The 12,518-nt window shown below is 40.2% G+C and overlaps 1 protein-coding gene and 1 long non-coding RNA gene across 4 annotated transcripts in view; one reads left to right on the top strand and one right to left on the bottom strand.

Moving 5' to 3' along the window:
- Positions 1 to 1,271: 1,271 nt before the first annotated feature.
- On the bottom strand, positions 1,272 to 2,314 carry LOC119798960. The gene is made up of 2 exons (XR_005282794.1): positions 2,036 to 2,314; positions 1,272 to 1,932 (listed from the first exon to the last, which is right to left on the bottom strand). It is a non-coding gene; the product is annotated as an uncharacterized LOC119798960 (long non-coding RNA).
- The window catches only part of furina (furin (paired basic amino acid cleaving enzyme) a), a 91,766-nt gene continuing 80,754 nt past the window's right edge, over positions 1,507 to 12,518 (top strand). Inside the window, exons 1-2 of one of the 3 annotated variants that reach the window (XM_038308633.1) lie at positions 1,507 to 1,690; positions 9,232 to 9,555. In XM_038308633.1, the coding sequence (XP_038164561.1) occupies positions 9,346 to 9,555 (210 nt within the window). In that variant the 5' untranslated portion in view covers positions 1,507 to 1,690; positions 9,232 to 9,345. Of the gene's footprint in view, positions 1,691 to 2,029; positions 2,178 to 5,871; positions 6,003 to 9,231; positions 9,556 to 12,518 lie in introns of those variants that run through there. The other 2 variants (XM_038308634.1, XM_038308635.1) reach the window with 2 other exon arrangements.

The following is a 12,518-nucleotide window of genomic DNA, read 5'->3' as shown; positions in this document are numbered from 1 at the left end:
CAGGGTGAGGCTGCTTGAGGACCCAAATGCAGAGATGAGTGAAGCAGAGATGAGTTCTTGTTGATTAAATAGAAAACTGAGGCCCACATCCAAAAATGCAAAATACAAAGAACCAAAAAACCAGAAAACCTCAGGGAAAACTTTTGTGGGGAGCCAGGCGAGGAAGCAAGGAACCAGCACTATGACTGCAGAGGTGTTGTACATAAGAGGAATGGAACAAAGGATGAGCTGAATATGGAGCAGGTGTGAGTGGAGCTAACTAGAAGAAAGCCAAGGGGAAAGGAAAAACGCACAAGGGAGCAACAGAGAGAAACTAAAGACTGCTTGAATATAATTGAGATTAAACCAAAATCACAAAACAGAAAAATTAAGAACTCAGAGTCCCAAAAGGGGAGAACCATAACAAATATGTTGTATGCTTTTATTATTCTGGTGCCTGCAGATCGGATTAGGTACTTGAAAAAGGCCTTCCAGCCACCATGCAAAGTAGCGGAAAACCGTGAAGAGGCGACCGGGCCAGAGGCTGCTGTTGAACGGGATTTCCAGGGACAGAGCTCCGCAAGTGTGCAGAGGTCTGAGTGGCTCTGACAGTGAAATAATATTTGAAGGCAGGATCCTAATCTTTATGAACTGACTGCACAGATGAAGATTTCAGGTGGACTTTCTCACTTAAAAATATATTAAAACTACTTTTTACCCACTTATAACAGCAAATATAGCTGCCATTGTTTCAGGTAAAGAAAGGATAGGGTAGCTCTGCCGCCAACTGATGCTTCAACTAAGATGCATCAGAACTAAACTAGTACAAGCACCAAAAATGAAGCAGCAGCCGCATTTTTGCTGCTTCTGCTGCGTGCAGTCTGAACATAGCATTAGACAAAGCAACTGCATCAACTCAGCAATTAAAACGACATGGGTACAACATGGCAAGGGTCAAAAAGGTGACAAGTAGATACAAAATGGTGAAAGGGAGAGGGAAATTGCAAGATTTGGTGTCTATTTTAAACTATACATTGTCATCATGGTTCGTGAACGACATTGTTTTAAATGCACTAAGTGCATGCAATTAGGACATGCTGAAATCTGATAATTATAGGATGATGGATAGATAGATTCATCCTCATAATTTCTGAAAAGCTAAACTAAATTGAATATTTATTTGTAATATTGTACATAGTGTAATTTTTTAGTTCATTCACAAAATACATCAGATGTAGCGATGCTGTGGTGGCTGCCTGATTGATTTATAAAAATGATCCAAAAATGTGTAATTCTTTTGATTTCGTTTAATTGTAGGTAGGCCTGGATAAAATATCACCAACTAGATAAAAAGAAGAAGAAAAAGTTAGGCGTGGGAGTCAGATCCCATCTCATTTGAACCGGCAGAGAGGGCCTGCTCGTTTTCGAGCGACACATCCATGCCGCAGCTCCCCTCGTGGCCAGCAGGTGGAGCTGCAGCAGCGCTGCTGTTCCGTGAGGAGCCGCTGTTCTCCGCTTCGTCCATGATCCTGACGTATTTCCTGGGGCTTGTGCCGACCACTCAGCGGTACACCGGAGGGGTATCATGACTGTTTATAATCAGCAGTTGTCTTTTACGCGTTCTTCAGTCGTTTCGCCGTGTCGTCGTCGGATTTAACACCGCCGCGTGAGACAATAAGCCACAGGATCGAGCAGGATGTAAAGGAAGCTGGTAAGTTTAGCCCTCGGTAAGTTTACCGTCTGCTTTAGCTTGTTGTATCTGACTTGTTCTGGTCGGGCTGCCGACTTTAACCGAACCAGCCGCTCCCGTACCACCGAGAGCTTGACACGTTGGACCAGGGAAGGATTATCGACTGCGCTGTCAGCTGGTTTTCCTCTCCCAAAGCGGAGAAAACACACAGAAAACCAGAGTCTGCGTCGACAGCGCCGTGTCCCGGTTTCTGTGGTTCTTTCCTGCGGAGATCGAAAATAAATTTTATATCGGCTTCTCTCCACCCCCCCATAAAAAACGCGAAACGATCGTTAGAAGTTGATAAGAAAAAAAAGGGGGAGGCACCTGTGAGAGAAGCAGTGTGGCGTCAAGTTTGCGTTAATCACACAGCGCTGGATTCTCAGACATATTTGTCATCATCATCATCGGATCAGCTCCAGCCAAAGATCCCACACTTACTGCGTGTTTCCATCGTGGACTGAACGCGGTGAGTCGAACCCACGGAGGACTTACAACTTGATAAACATTGATATTTGAAGTTTGGCTGAAGCTCTTAGGAGAGTCTTTTCTGCTCGTTTCGGTCCACGATTGTTTAATTATGAGGCAACTTTAGTTAAATAAAGTATACCCTGGTCTAAGAGAGTGGGAATTGTAGGTCATTAGTTCCTGGGGATGTTTGTGTGTTGTGGCTGCATTGGGACATCATCATCATCATCGTTGTTGTTGGGTTGTTTACCTCTGTGTATCTGCAGCTGTGGTTCAACATTATTATTAGGCTGGTCATCATTTGTGGAGAAACACTGAAGCAAAGCTGTGAAACTCACTACAGGCTGCGACAAAGACGCACATATTAACACATCACAGAAAGCTTGAGATCCTCTCTTTAAGAAAAATAATTTATGCAATTAAAATATACAATCTATCTTATTGTTTAGGTAGTTTTGTACTTTATAGGAGACAAAGAAACCTGTTTAGTAGTTCAGTTTTCTGCATAACTTAGAGCTCACCAACCATGGATGTTATTTGGGGGGGGCAGGGGGGGACATGTCCCCTTCACTTTTTCAATCGTCCGTTTAGGTCTGCATGTTTTAAGCCGGGCTTATACTGTGCGATTTAAAAATTTTTTTTTTTATCTTTGCCCTTTTCAGGGCGATTTGCCAGCCATGCGAGAATCTTTCCATCGGGCCGATTCGTTCAGCCTGATCATGCGTCATGCTTTGTGTAGTGTACAGGGGGTAGCGAGGGGTCAGCCTCTCACGACCGCCTTCCGATTAGGAATCGTGAGGTCAGGAGTAAATCAAACATGTTTGACCATCGTGGGCTATCCTAAAAAAAATGGTGGGGGTGCAATGAGTGGAATGGAGTTCTTTCTGTGAAATTGACAGACCGTAGTAGCCACGTTTGCTCAGCCATGTCTTTGTCCAAATACGTTGTTGCCTTTTCTATTTAGCGATTTAAGCACAAAGTTGCCAAGGCAGCGCGTTTCACTCCAGTGAGCTTTTTATTCCTCTTCTACTCATTTGGCTTCTGGATAGACGAGTCAATGCAGCCCCATCTCACTGCGAAGCTGAGTCCGACGTGTTTTTTTTAGACGTACAGTGTGAGCAGGCAGATCGCATCAGAGCGTCGGACTGAACATCCACCGTGAGCTGTGAACTCACACTGCATGATGAAACCACAGGGTTTCGTTGTACAGTGCGAGTTGCAGCTGCATGCAACGATTGAAACAATTGCACAATGTACGCCCAGCTTTACTGTCCAAAAACAAGGCTACTTTCCAGTACACAAATATTCCTTGAGCACTAGGACCCAGCAGAAAAACTGAAGCTCGCTTCCCTGAGTTTAGACCACCTGATTGGCTCACCGTTTTTTCTTTTGTGATTTATTGTCACTCCTGAGAAGCTCACCATACAAACATCTGATCTGCCACTGAATCAGGTCTGTGATTGGACGGTCAAACACGCTGAAGTCAGTTATATTAAAAAATAGTTGCATCCATGTCACCGACTGTGGTTTTATCATACATCTTTGATTCTTTTGTATGTCCAGATTTGTCCTTGTTGTAGAAGAGAAAGTGTTAATATATGGTATATACAGTAGTCTTTTCAGCCAGCTGACGGGCAATGCTTAGGGGAGAACAGGGGGAGGGAAGCCACTGAGTGTCTGTGTGTCTAACGTTGAGCAGTGAAAATATAACTCTGCTTGTTTTATAATGTTTGTAACTAATGTTATTGGAAAAGCAGACATTTCCATTTTATTTTGAATCGGTAATTTTCTATGTAAAATCTGTTTAAAATGATTCCAACTCTCTAAGGAGGAAAACAGAAGGGTAGGAAAAGGTTTTCTTATTAGCTTCAACAATAACTGTTTTTTATTTATTCATTATAAAAAAAGTGCTTGTTCTGAGCCGTTTCTGTTCCTCTAGTTCTCCTTCCCAGCGTCTTAGAGCTTGGTGCACGCAGTCAACATTTCCAAACCTTGGCAGCTTCGCTTTTGAAAACCTATATGATCCAAAACGCTTCATCGGCGTCTTTAATCAGACATGTTAGACTAAAAGAAGTAGAGATGCCGTTTCCCTTCTGCAATGATGTGCCTGTTGCCGCCCCTCTGGAGGCTTTCTGCAACAAAGATACAAACAAGCATCTTCTGCGCTGTGTTCCTGTCACTTCTCATAACGCCTTTCTGGAAGTAACTTGGATCCTGATCAGCTGCTTCCCAACATCTGACCGCTTTTTATGTCCTAATTCCACGGAGCACTTTTAACAATCTGCAAACATCTGCTGAACGACGGCCATCTTCCACTTCAGATGAAGTTTTCATTCTTTGGCAGGTAGTCTAGTTAAACCTAAAAGGAATCACACTGCTGCTGTGGCTTAAAATGAGTCTGCTGCTGTGCACTGCTGCTCAGCTGCTTGAAAGAATGCTGGTAAATCTTTTTACTTTGGCTGTTTTAAGCCATGTTTTCAGTGATGATCCATCGTTTAAGAAGCTGTTCATCTGCTTATTTAATTTTTTTGACCAGAGCAGCAAACTGTACTCTTCCCCATAAACACATGATCTGAACTATTACATTTAGCTACTGTAGTTAATTCGATTTTTAAGCTGCACCGTATTAGAAAAACATGAAATATTAAGGTATGTGAAACCAGTTCTCCATTGACCTGGATTTTTTTCTCTCATCCTTTATTTTTTCCATTATTACAACAGAAATAATGAGAACCCCAAACTGTACTTTTGCTGTAATATCTTAGCCACTCATATCTCTTATCAAATGCAGACAGGAAACCCCATCTAGCTAAAGAAATGCATTATTAGCATAAGCTGGAATTCAAATCAGTAACCTGATTCCAGTTTTTTTTTTCCTTTTTTAATTGCAGTTTTGCACACATCCAAACTGAGCTAACCGCAGAAATCAATATTTAATGTAGCTTCAATTAAAACTGTATTTTTTATTTTATTTTTTTTATTATAGAGGTGATTAGTTTGATCTATAATTTCTCCTAAATGTTTGGGCGCTTTCTGTTTAACCTTAAAAGTTCATCTTTGATCAAAAGAGCATTTTTTTTACTTTAACTGCAGCCAATTAAGGCTTTTCAACTAATAATAGCAACTCCTCTGGTTATGTCGGTTCATAATGCTAATTATGAACTGACTTGCCCTGAGTAAATAAACAGCTCATTTGTATTTGGCTTCAATAAACAAACCGCAATTTTCTCATAAACTAATATGCTTGCTGTCCATGTTATATTTATTTATTTGTTATGTTCGTAATTCAGCCCTCGGCTGCACTCGCATCCCGTTATCTCGCTGAGTAGCAGAGTTTGTATGTGTGTCGATGTGAGAAATTGCAGATTCAGAATAGCTTGTAAAAAGGTCATGTTGGTGAAACCCGCTGGAGTTTGTTTTTCATCTCATTAGAACATAAACAATAAACCAGTGACATGGAACAAAAAAAAAAAAACACTTTTTCTTATATAAAAAATAAAAGAAGTTATGAGTTTGGTAATGAGGTCAGCTTTATCCTTTTGGGGTGTAATGATTCTTGGCCAATTATAATGTAGTTTTACATCATTGTCGGAGCCTGACCTGCTCTGCAGTGAGGGATCTTGAAGAAGCCGCGTGTGGCGGGGGTTGGCTTCCCTCTGTGCGAGGCTTTCCAGACTAACGTTGAGGACGCTGAGTGGTCGGGAGCTTGGATGAGGTCACAGCCCTCTGCACTTAAATATCAGCGCGTGTCTAACAAGTCAAACAAAAGCCTCAGGAACATTCAGTCGCTTTGGTTGTGGCATCAAAAGACAGAGGATAAAACTGAGTGAGTTATACCAGCAGATTCACCTCACTGTCATCTAGTTTTTGTTTATTCTATTTCCATATATTTAAGCTTTTCATCAGAGCAGGTAGTTTAACTTAATGCTCCGTTCTTTTCATATTTTGTTGCACCGGCCTATTGTAGTCCCTGATTTTTCCCGCATTTGCGTCTGCAGTGAAGGTATTTATAGAAAGAAACGAAGGCATTGATAAAGCCTGGCTTGAATAAGCAGCTCGTCTTTCTGGATCAGAAAAATGTTTGTCTTTTCGGCCTGAGTTGATAGTTTCCTCATAGCATACTGAAAGACATTTGCATCACAGTTTTAGCCTTAACCTGTTACTGAAATGCGTCTCAGGGTGTCTTTAGATTATCTGTTTGTTTTGGTTAGAAAATGATAGAAATGTTTGCTTCAGGTGAATCAAAACTCCCTGGGTTGCATAGGACGGGATTGTTGTGGATTATCTGTGGGAGGTCTGTGTCGGTAAAGGAGTCCGATCAGATCAGCTGTTGCCACAACTTGTGTTAACACATGGGAATTTCTGCTGGCCCTGTTTAGCAAGCAGGACCAAATAAGCCACATATGACCTTTAAGCCATTATTCACTACATTTCATTTAATCAATTAGGATTGTTTTAGGTAAATCATTAAAAAACTTATTTTGATTTGTTTTTTTTCATGCTAATGTAACAGTTACCCAGTGAAACACTTAAAACAATCTTAAATTAATGATTTGATCAAGCAACCAGAAACCTGAATAAAGCAGCTTCCCAGCTGATTGGTTCTGCTAAATAACCTGCAGGTCAAAAGCTGAACATTTAACCCTTTTTCCTGTTCATTGAATGCTTATAAACTAAGAACATTCACTCTTTTTTCCTCTTTTACGTTTAGCTTGCAAACACATCAACCAATTGCAAGTGCTTGTATCTGACTGTGATGCGTTCAACAGGAGAATGTTGTAACTCCTTCTCTTTTAAAATGATTCAGAGGTTCTACTTCTGTGTCTCACTTGCATATTGAAATTTCCCAAAAATAATTAATCACATCTCAAAGTCCATATTAGCAAGTCAGATTTTAGATGAAAACAGATTTCATCATCTAGGTAAATCCTGATGGGTGTTTAAAGATGACTTTTGGAATGTATTGCATACTGTTTTAGTAGATGTGAAACTATTTCACTTATTGGCATATCTTATAACTCCTATATGAAAACGTTTAACCTTTTAAATCTGTAATAATGGGGGGCGCAGAAATAAAAGATTTTCTAGAAGGACAGAAAAAAGAGCAGGTCCCTCTAAACGCATTATTGTTTCATTGCGACATGTCATCATGGGAAATCTTGGGGAGCTTGTTTGTCCTTCCTGAGGCTAAGACAATGGCTTACACTAGAGAAGTGACTATATTGCTTATAACACCTGGGGGATAGGTGAGATTCCGGGCCCCACCACAGACACCATAGGAGATCTCATATATCTGCACTGGGAGGAAAACGCACAATAGGAGCTCTGTTCAGTGAGGTCTAGTCTGTTCGGTGGCACGATATGAGGGATAATAGTCTGTTCAGACAATAAAGAAAACGATCAGCAGTTAAACAAGCTTAGGTTAGAGTCCTGCAACAATATGTCTGCAGAAAACCTAAAATGAAGAATTCGGTTTCGTGCATTTGGTCATAGTTTGGATATTTTGCGGCATGCTACAAAACAAATATATATATAAAAAAGATGGAAGCACTAAAATTTCCACTTTGTGAGAATTTTCTTTCCCTGCTGCTTTTTATGTGCTGTCCTTGGCTGCAGCCTTTCAGTAGCTGCCACTGCTGCCTCAGGCGTTCCCCCTCCAGAGGCTGCTTCACTACCTACTAAAACAGACTCTGTTATCCCTCAGCATCCAGGGTGTGGTCCAGCTTTCCAGCCACACTTCTCCACCTCTCCTGCGCGCTACCTAAGCATTTCTTTCTCTTGCCGCCTCTGTTGGCCGGAACCTCCCGTGGGAGTATAGAGGCCTAAATCTGCTGCTGTGTGCCTGACCGCAGCATCCAGTCCGCTGCCGACCTGCCGCTCACTGCGTTGTGTGGGATTGTTAAATACCCGTTCTAAACTGGGTTGTTTTTTTGTTTTTTTTCTCCAATAGCCTTTTAAATCTGCTTTAAGGGAAGTTTAGTTTTTATCTATTTGCTAAAAAGCAAATAAGGAAGTAAAAACAGTGGGTTAGATCGTGAAGTTCTGGTGCATCCTAAATAACTTAAAAAAAAACTTAAATTATGAAATATTTTTGAATCATTTACTCTTAAGCAAATAAGAAAAATATTGCATTTTAAGCTATGTCCACTATGTCTGTGTTCTTTATGGTACCTGTACTGGATTGATGTATTTTATATAATACAGTTTAAACAAAAGAAAATCCAGGCCAATTTTAATTGGATTTGTTATGTTTCTGCAAGGTTTTATTTAAAGTAATTGTGAGGGATTCAGATCTACAGCAAGTTCGGGGAATAAATGTTGCTTCATTCTTTAATTGTCACAGTTCTTCTGCTTTTCAGAGTTTAAGGTTTTAAATACCTGAGCTGAAAATAGTTAATTACATGCAAATTACATCGGAAAACTGTTTTGTTTTGTTTTCTTCTTGGAAAATGTTTTTGATGAGCAACACTACAGGAAAGATCCTCTATGAAGCACGTCATATATGGTGCATGCTGTTTGCATTGGAGCCTGACAGCAGTTGCATTTAAATCATAGCTTAAACAAGACAAAACAAACTAAAAATAATGGCAAAAAAAAAACTAAACTTGAGGCTTTAAGCTCTGCAAAACTGAACCTGAGACAGTTTTGTCCTTTTTTTTGGTGCTCTTTATACAGTTTATAAGATATTATGGTTTAAAATCAATATGAAGCCATGAATCTTATTAAACAGCGTTTAAATGTACCATAATGTATCTTGTTTGCTTAAGAGCAAACCAGTTCAAATCAGTACCTTTTAGATCCTGTTAATCTTAACTAAATATACATATATTGACTACAGTGTCTAAATAGCCCTTATTATTTATAGAGAAATATCTCTAAGATACAATTGAGTTTAAAAAAAGCAGTTATTTTTGGTTCCTTGCTAGTTGTTTTCCCTCCCTCTGATGTTTTGGTTAATATAGGGTCAGAAATGTTGTGTCTAAAGCGAGCCATCTATAAGCTGTCGGTTAGTTTTATCGCTGCATGGCTTCCTTTCTTCTTTTGTTTCTCTCCAGGTGAGCTGCGACTCTCGCTGCCTTTGACTACCTGTCCACCTGCATGTGCTTTGAGCAGCCTCGGCCTGTTGGAGAGCTGCCGTGCTCGGTGACTGTGCTGCTGTAGGAGAACCCATGGCTTCTGGCCCTCCATCTTCCTCCATAGGCCACAGGCTCAGGCTGCTGGAGCTGCTAATCGGAGCTGCGTTTGTGCTGCTGGTGAGTGGGCTAGGATCGGCTCTGGGTCAGAAGGTCTACACCAACACGTGGGCGGTCCACATACCTGGAGGTCCGGAGGAGGCCGACCGAATTGCCAGGAAACATGGTTTCATAAATCATGGTCATGTAAGTAGTTAGATGCTTTTTTTTAAATATTCAGTTTCGAATTGTAAATGAAACGGGGATATGTTTTCATGTGATGGTCAGAGAGTTTCCATCTGGGTGGAGGTAAGTTACTAGAAGCAGGTTTTGACTATGCAAATAGGGACTCACCTGAAATCTGAAGCTGCTGTACACAGTATCCCATTACTGTGTGGTTAATATCAGCCTCTGTTTGCCATCATTTTTCCAAAAATCCTTCTCTGCTCTTTCAAAACCCTTCTGAAATATTTATTCATGGTTTTTTTCATAATTTATGCTCATTTTTTTGGCTCAGCTGTGTGGGAGGACAGCACAGTAACATTCTGCCTTTCTGTTTTGACTGTTCTACTTTGAGTCACAGAAACCATAAAATGTTCCTATAGCACTCCTGAACCCCCCTCCCCCCTGGCCATTTTGTGTTTGCATTGAAGTCACCATGCATTGACGTTTCTGTGCAGGTGCTTCATTGTTGAGCGAAGGATATCTCTTACAGGTGTGTCACTGATCTTTGTGTTGGAAGGTTAATTTGGCAGGATTTTCTCCTAATGCACGTCTTTCACAAGAATAGGTGTGTTCTCAGCTTGTTTTTGTTGTAGCGCCTTTGAATGTGAGAAATGCTCACAGGTGAACAGGTTAGACTGTAAGTCTGAAAGTATAACCAGGCTGGAAATCTGGAATTAGGTTTGAAAAAAAAAGCCAGAAAAACAACAGATTCTTCCAAATTTAGGATTAAAAGGTTAACTTTCTTTTCTGTTTCTTCTTTTATTAGTTTATCAGTTTATATCATAACATCATGAGTGGGATCTGACCTGCCTGTTCATATGGGAATTATGTTAATTCATCCACATTAGAGGATTTTCAAGCATGGATGGCCTGTTTAATGTCATTACACAGCGTTTCTGTCAGATTTGATCTCTTTTTTTTGAGCCATTGGGATGCTGACTCATTGTTTTGCTTTGGCTCATGCTCCTGCTCCACAAACACTGTTCCTTTAAGGTTAAGGCCACAGAGTGATGGCCTTAGCGTCCTCCCTCAGGATGTTATGGTAGAGAGTTGGATTTCCTAGAATATGGTTGCCCAGGTCCTGGTGCTGTTGCGCAAGCCCTAACATACTGGACTGCTGGTTTGATTGGATTTTCCTGAATAGCTGTTGTACAAGAATATTGTCCCATAAATTTTTAGATTTTATCTGACAAGTTTGAGATGAACTAGCAGGTTTTGAAGTTTTTTTTTTTTTTAATTCTCCCACAGATGCCTGTCTCGCCTCGTCTCTCTTTCTTATTTTTGAGTTATTTCTGACCTGCTGTGCTTAAGCTGTTGTTCTTGGTTCTGTTATGACTTTCTGGATCAGCTGTAAATGAGCTTGTGGAGTAATTTTGGTGAAATTGACACTCCCAGGAAGGTTCATGTCTCCAGTTGTGAATAATGGCTCTTGCTGTGCTTCAGCGGAGCGCCAAAGCCTCAGACATGACCTTGTAACACTTTCCAAACTGGTAGAAGACTGTTTTTCTCATCTGTTTTTAAACCTTTATTTTTTTTATCTGGGGCATGTGGTATTGCCTTTTGAGATATTTTACCATACTTTATTTTGTCTGACAGGTTTAAATGATTTTGTTTTGTATTTGGTGTCAAAGTGTGATTTACTTTGTTTTAAAAAAATGTACACAGGGCAAATTATTAGGATTTATTTCCTCTCAACAGATAAATAGTTTAAGAAGTGCTTTTCTGCTGCCATTGACAGTATATTAGTTTGGTGTTTAAGTTAAAGAGCGTGACACAGCAGAAATGTGTGTAGTTTAATTAATTAATCACTTTGTGTGAATCATAATCCTTTGAGTTTTGCCAATCTTATGAGTTAAAAATATGTATCTTTGTGTTTTTTTTTTTTTTTTTTGGAGAAGGTTGTTTTCTGGGCTCAGCTGGTGAAATTAGTGATTATCTCTTCCTGTCTGCGTCGGTGACCTTTTCCTCTTTTATGACTTCCTGTTGGGCTCCAGTGGAAACCGATCAGCCGGGTTATCATTTCCCATCATCTGCTCCTCCCTTTAAAAACAAATGTTGGGGTAAATTAGTCTAGCCTTTAGGCAGATCTTAGAAGATCTGTTTTTTTTTTTTTTTTTTTTTTTTTTTGTTCCTCTTCTTGGGAACTGCTGATGATCAAATCAGTGATATTGCCAAATTTGGGTTGTAATGAAAAGCGTCATAGTTTGCATAGATATTTGGTTTGTGTGAGAACAGAACTGACCTTACCTTTTAACAAACACACTAGGATTTCATTTTCTCTTTTTAAATATGTCACTGTTTGGAGCCATATTCTGCTGATTGCACCAAACTGTCTTTATTAGTCGAACCTTTTTTTTTTTTTTGCAAATTAAAACCACAGGAGAATGAGCACCTCTTCATCCAGATGTTCAAAGTCCACGGTGCTACTCCTCCAACAGGCACCGATGGTCTGTGCTGCACCATATGGCCTTACTGGTCACATGGGGAGGATGTTAATTGCCTTCAGTATCGTAGCATGAACACTAATGATCTATCTTATGCACTTAAATCCTTTAACTATGTATTTGCTGCAGAAAGCAGGGAACACAAACAAGGCAACTATACCCAGATGTTCAGAAAACTGCTCCCCAGAGGAGTCCGTGTGAGGACTGAACTGACTGGAAACTAGTTTTATGTTTGACCTGATCTGCACTAAGAGTACCTGTGGCTGGCCCTGCCTAATAAAGCTGCATAAACAGGATATCTAGAAGCTGAGTAAAGACTGGAAAATGAACTGAAGTGAAAACAGATGGGACCTTTCCCAGTATTGTTGCTGTGTGACTTTGATCTCTTACCTTGCAATACATTTTTTTTATCTCTGCTAATTAAACCCAGTTAGACCAATCTGCTTTTAAAACAGGAAACTGGGAAAGTCTCGCCCAATAGACGCTCTGCAAATCCAACCT

This window comes from Cyprinodon tularosa, unplaced genomic scaffold, assembly GCF_016077235.1.
Source record: "Cyprinodon tularosa strain WSP-4 unplaced genomic scaffold, ASM1607723v1 ctg642, whole genome shotgun sequence".
Taxonomy (NCBI): domain Eukaryota; kingdom Metazoa; phylum Chordata; class Actinopteri; order Cyprinodontiformes; family Cyprinodontidae; genus Cyprinodon; species Cyprinodon tularosa.
The sequence above is the reverse complement of the archived record's forward strand: the minus strand, read 5'-3'. Positions and strand labels throughout refer to the sequence as shown.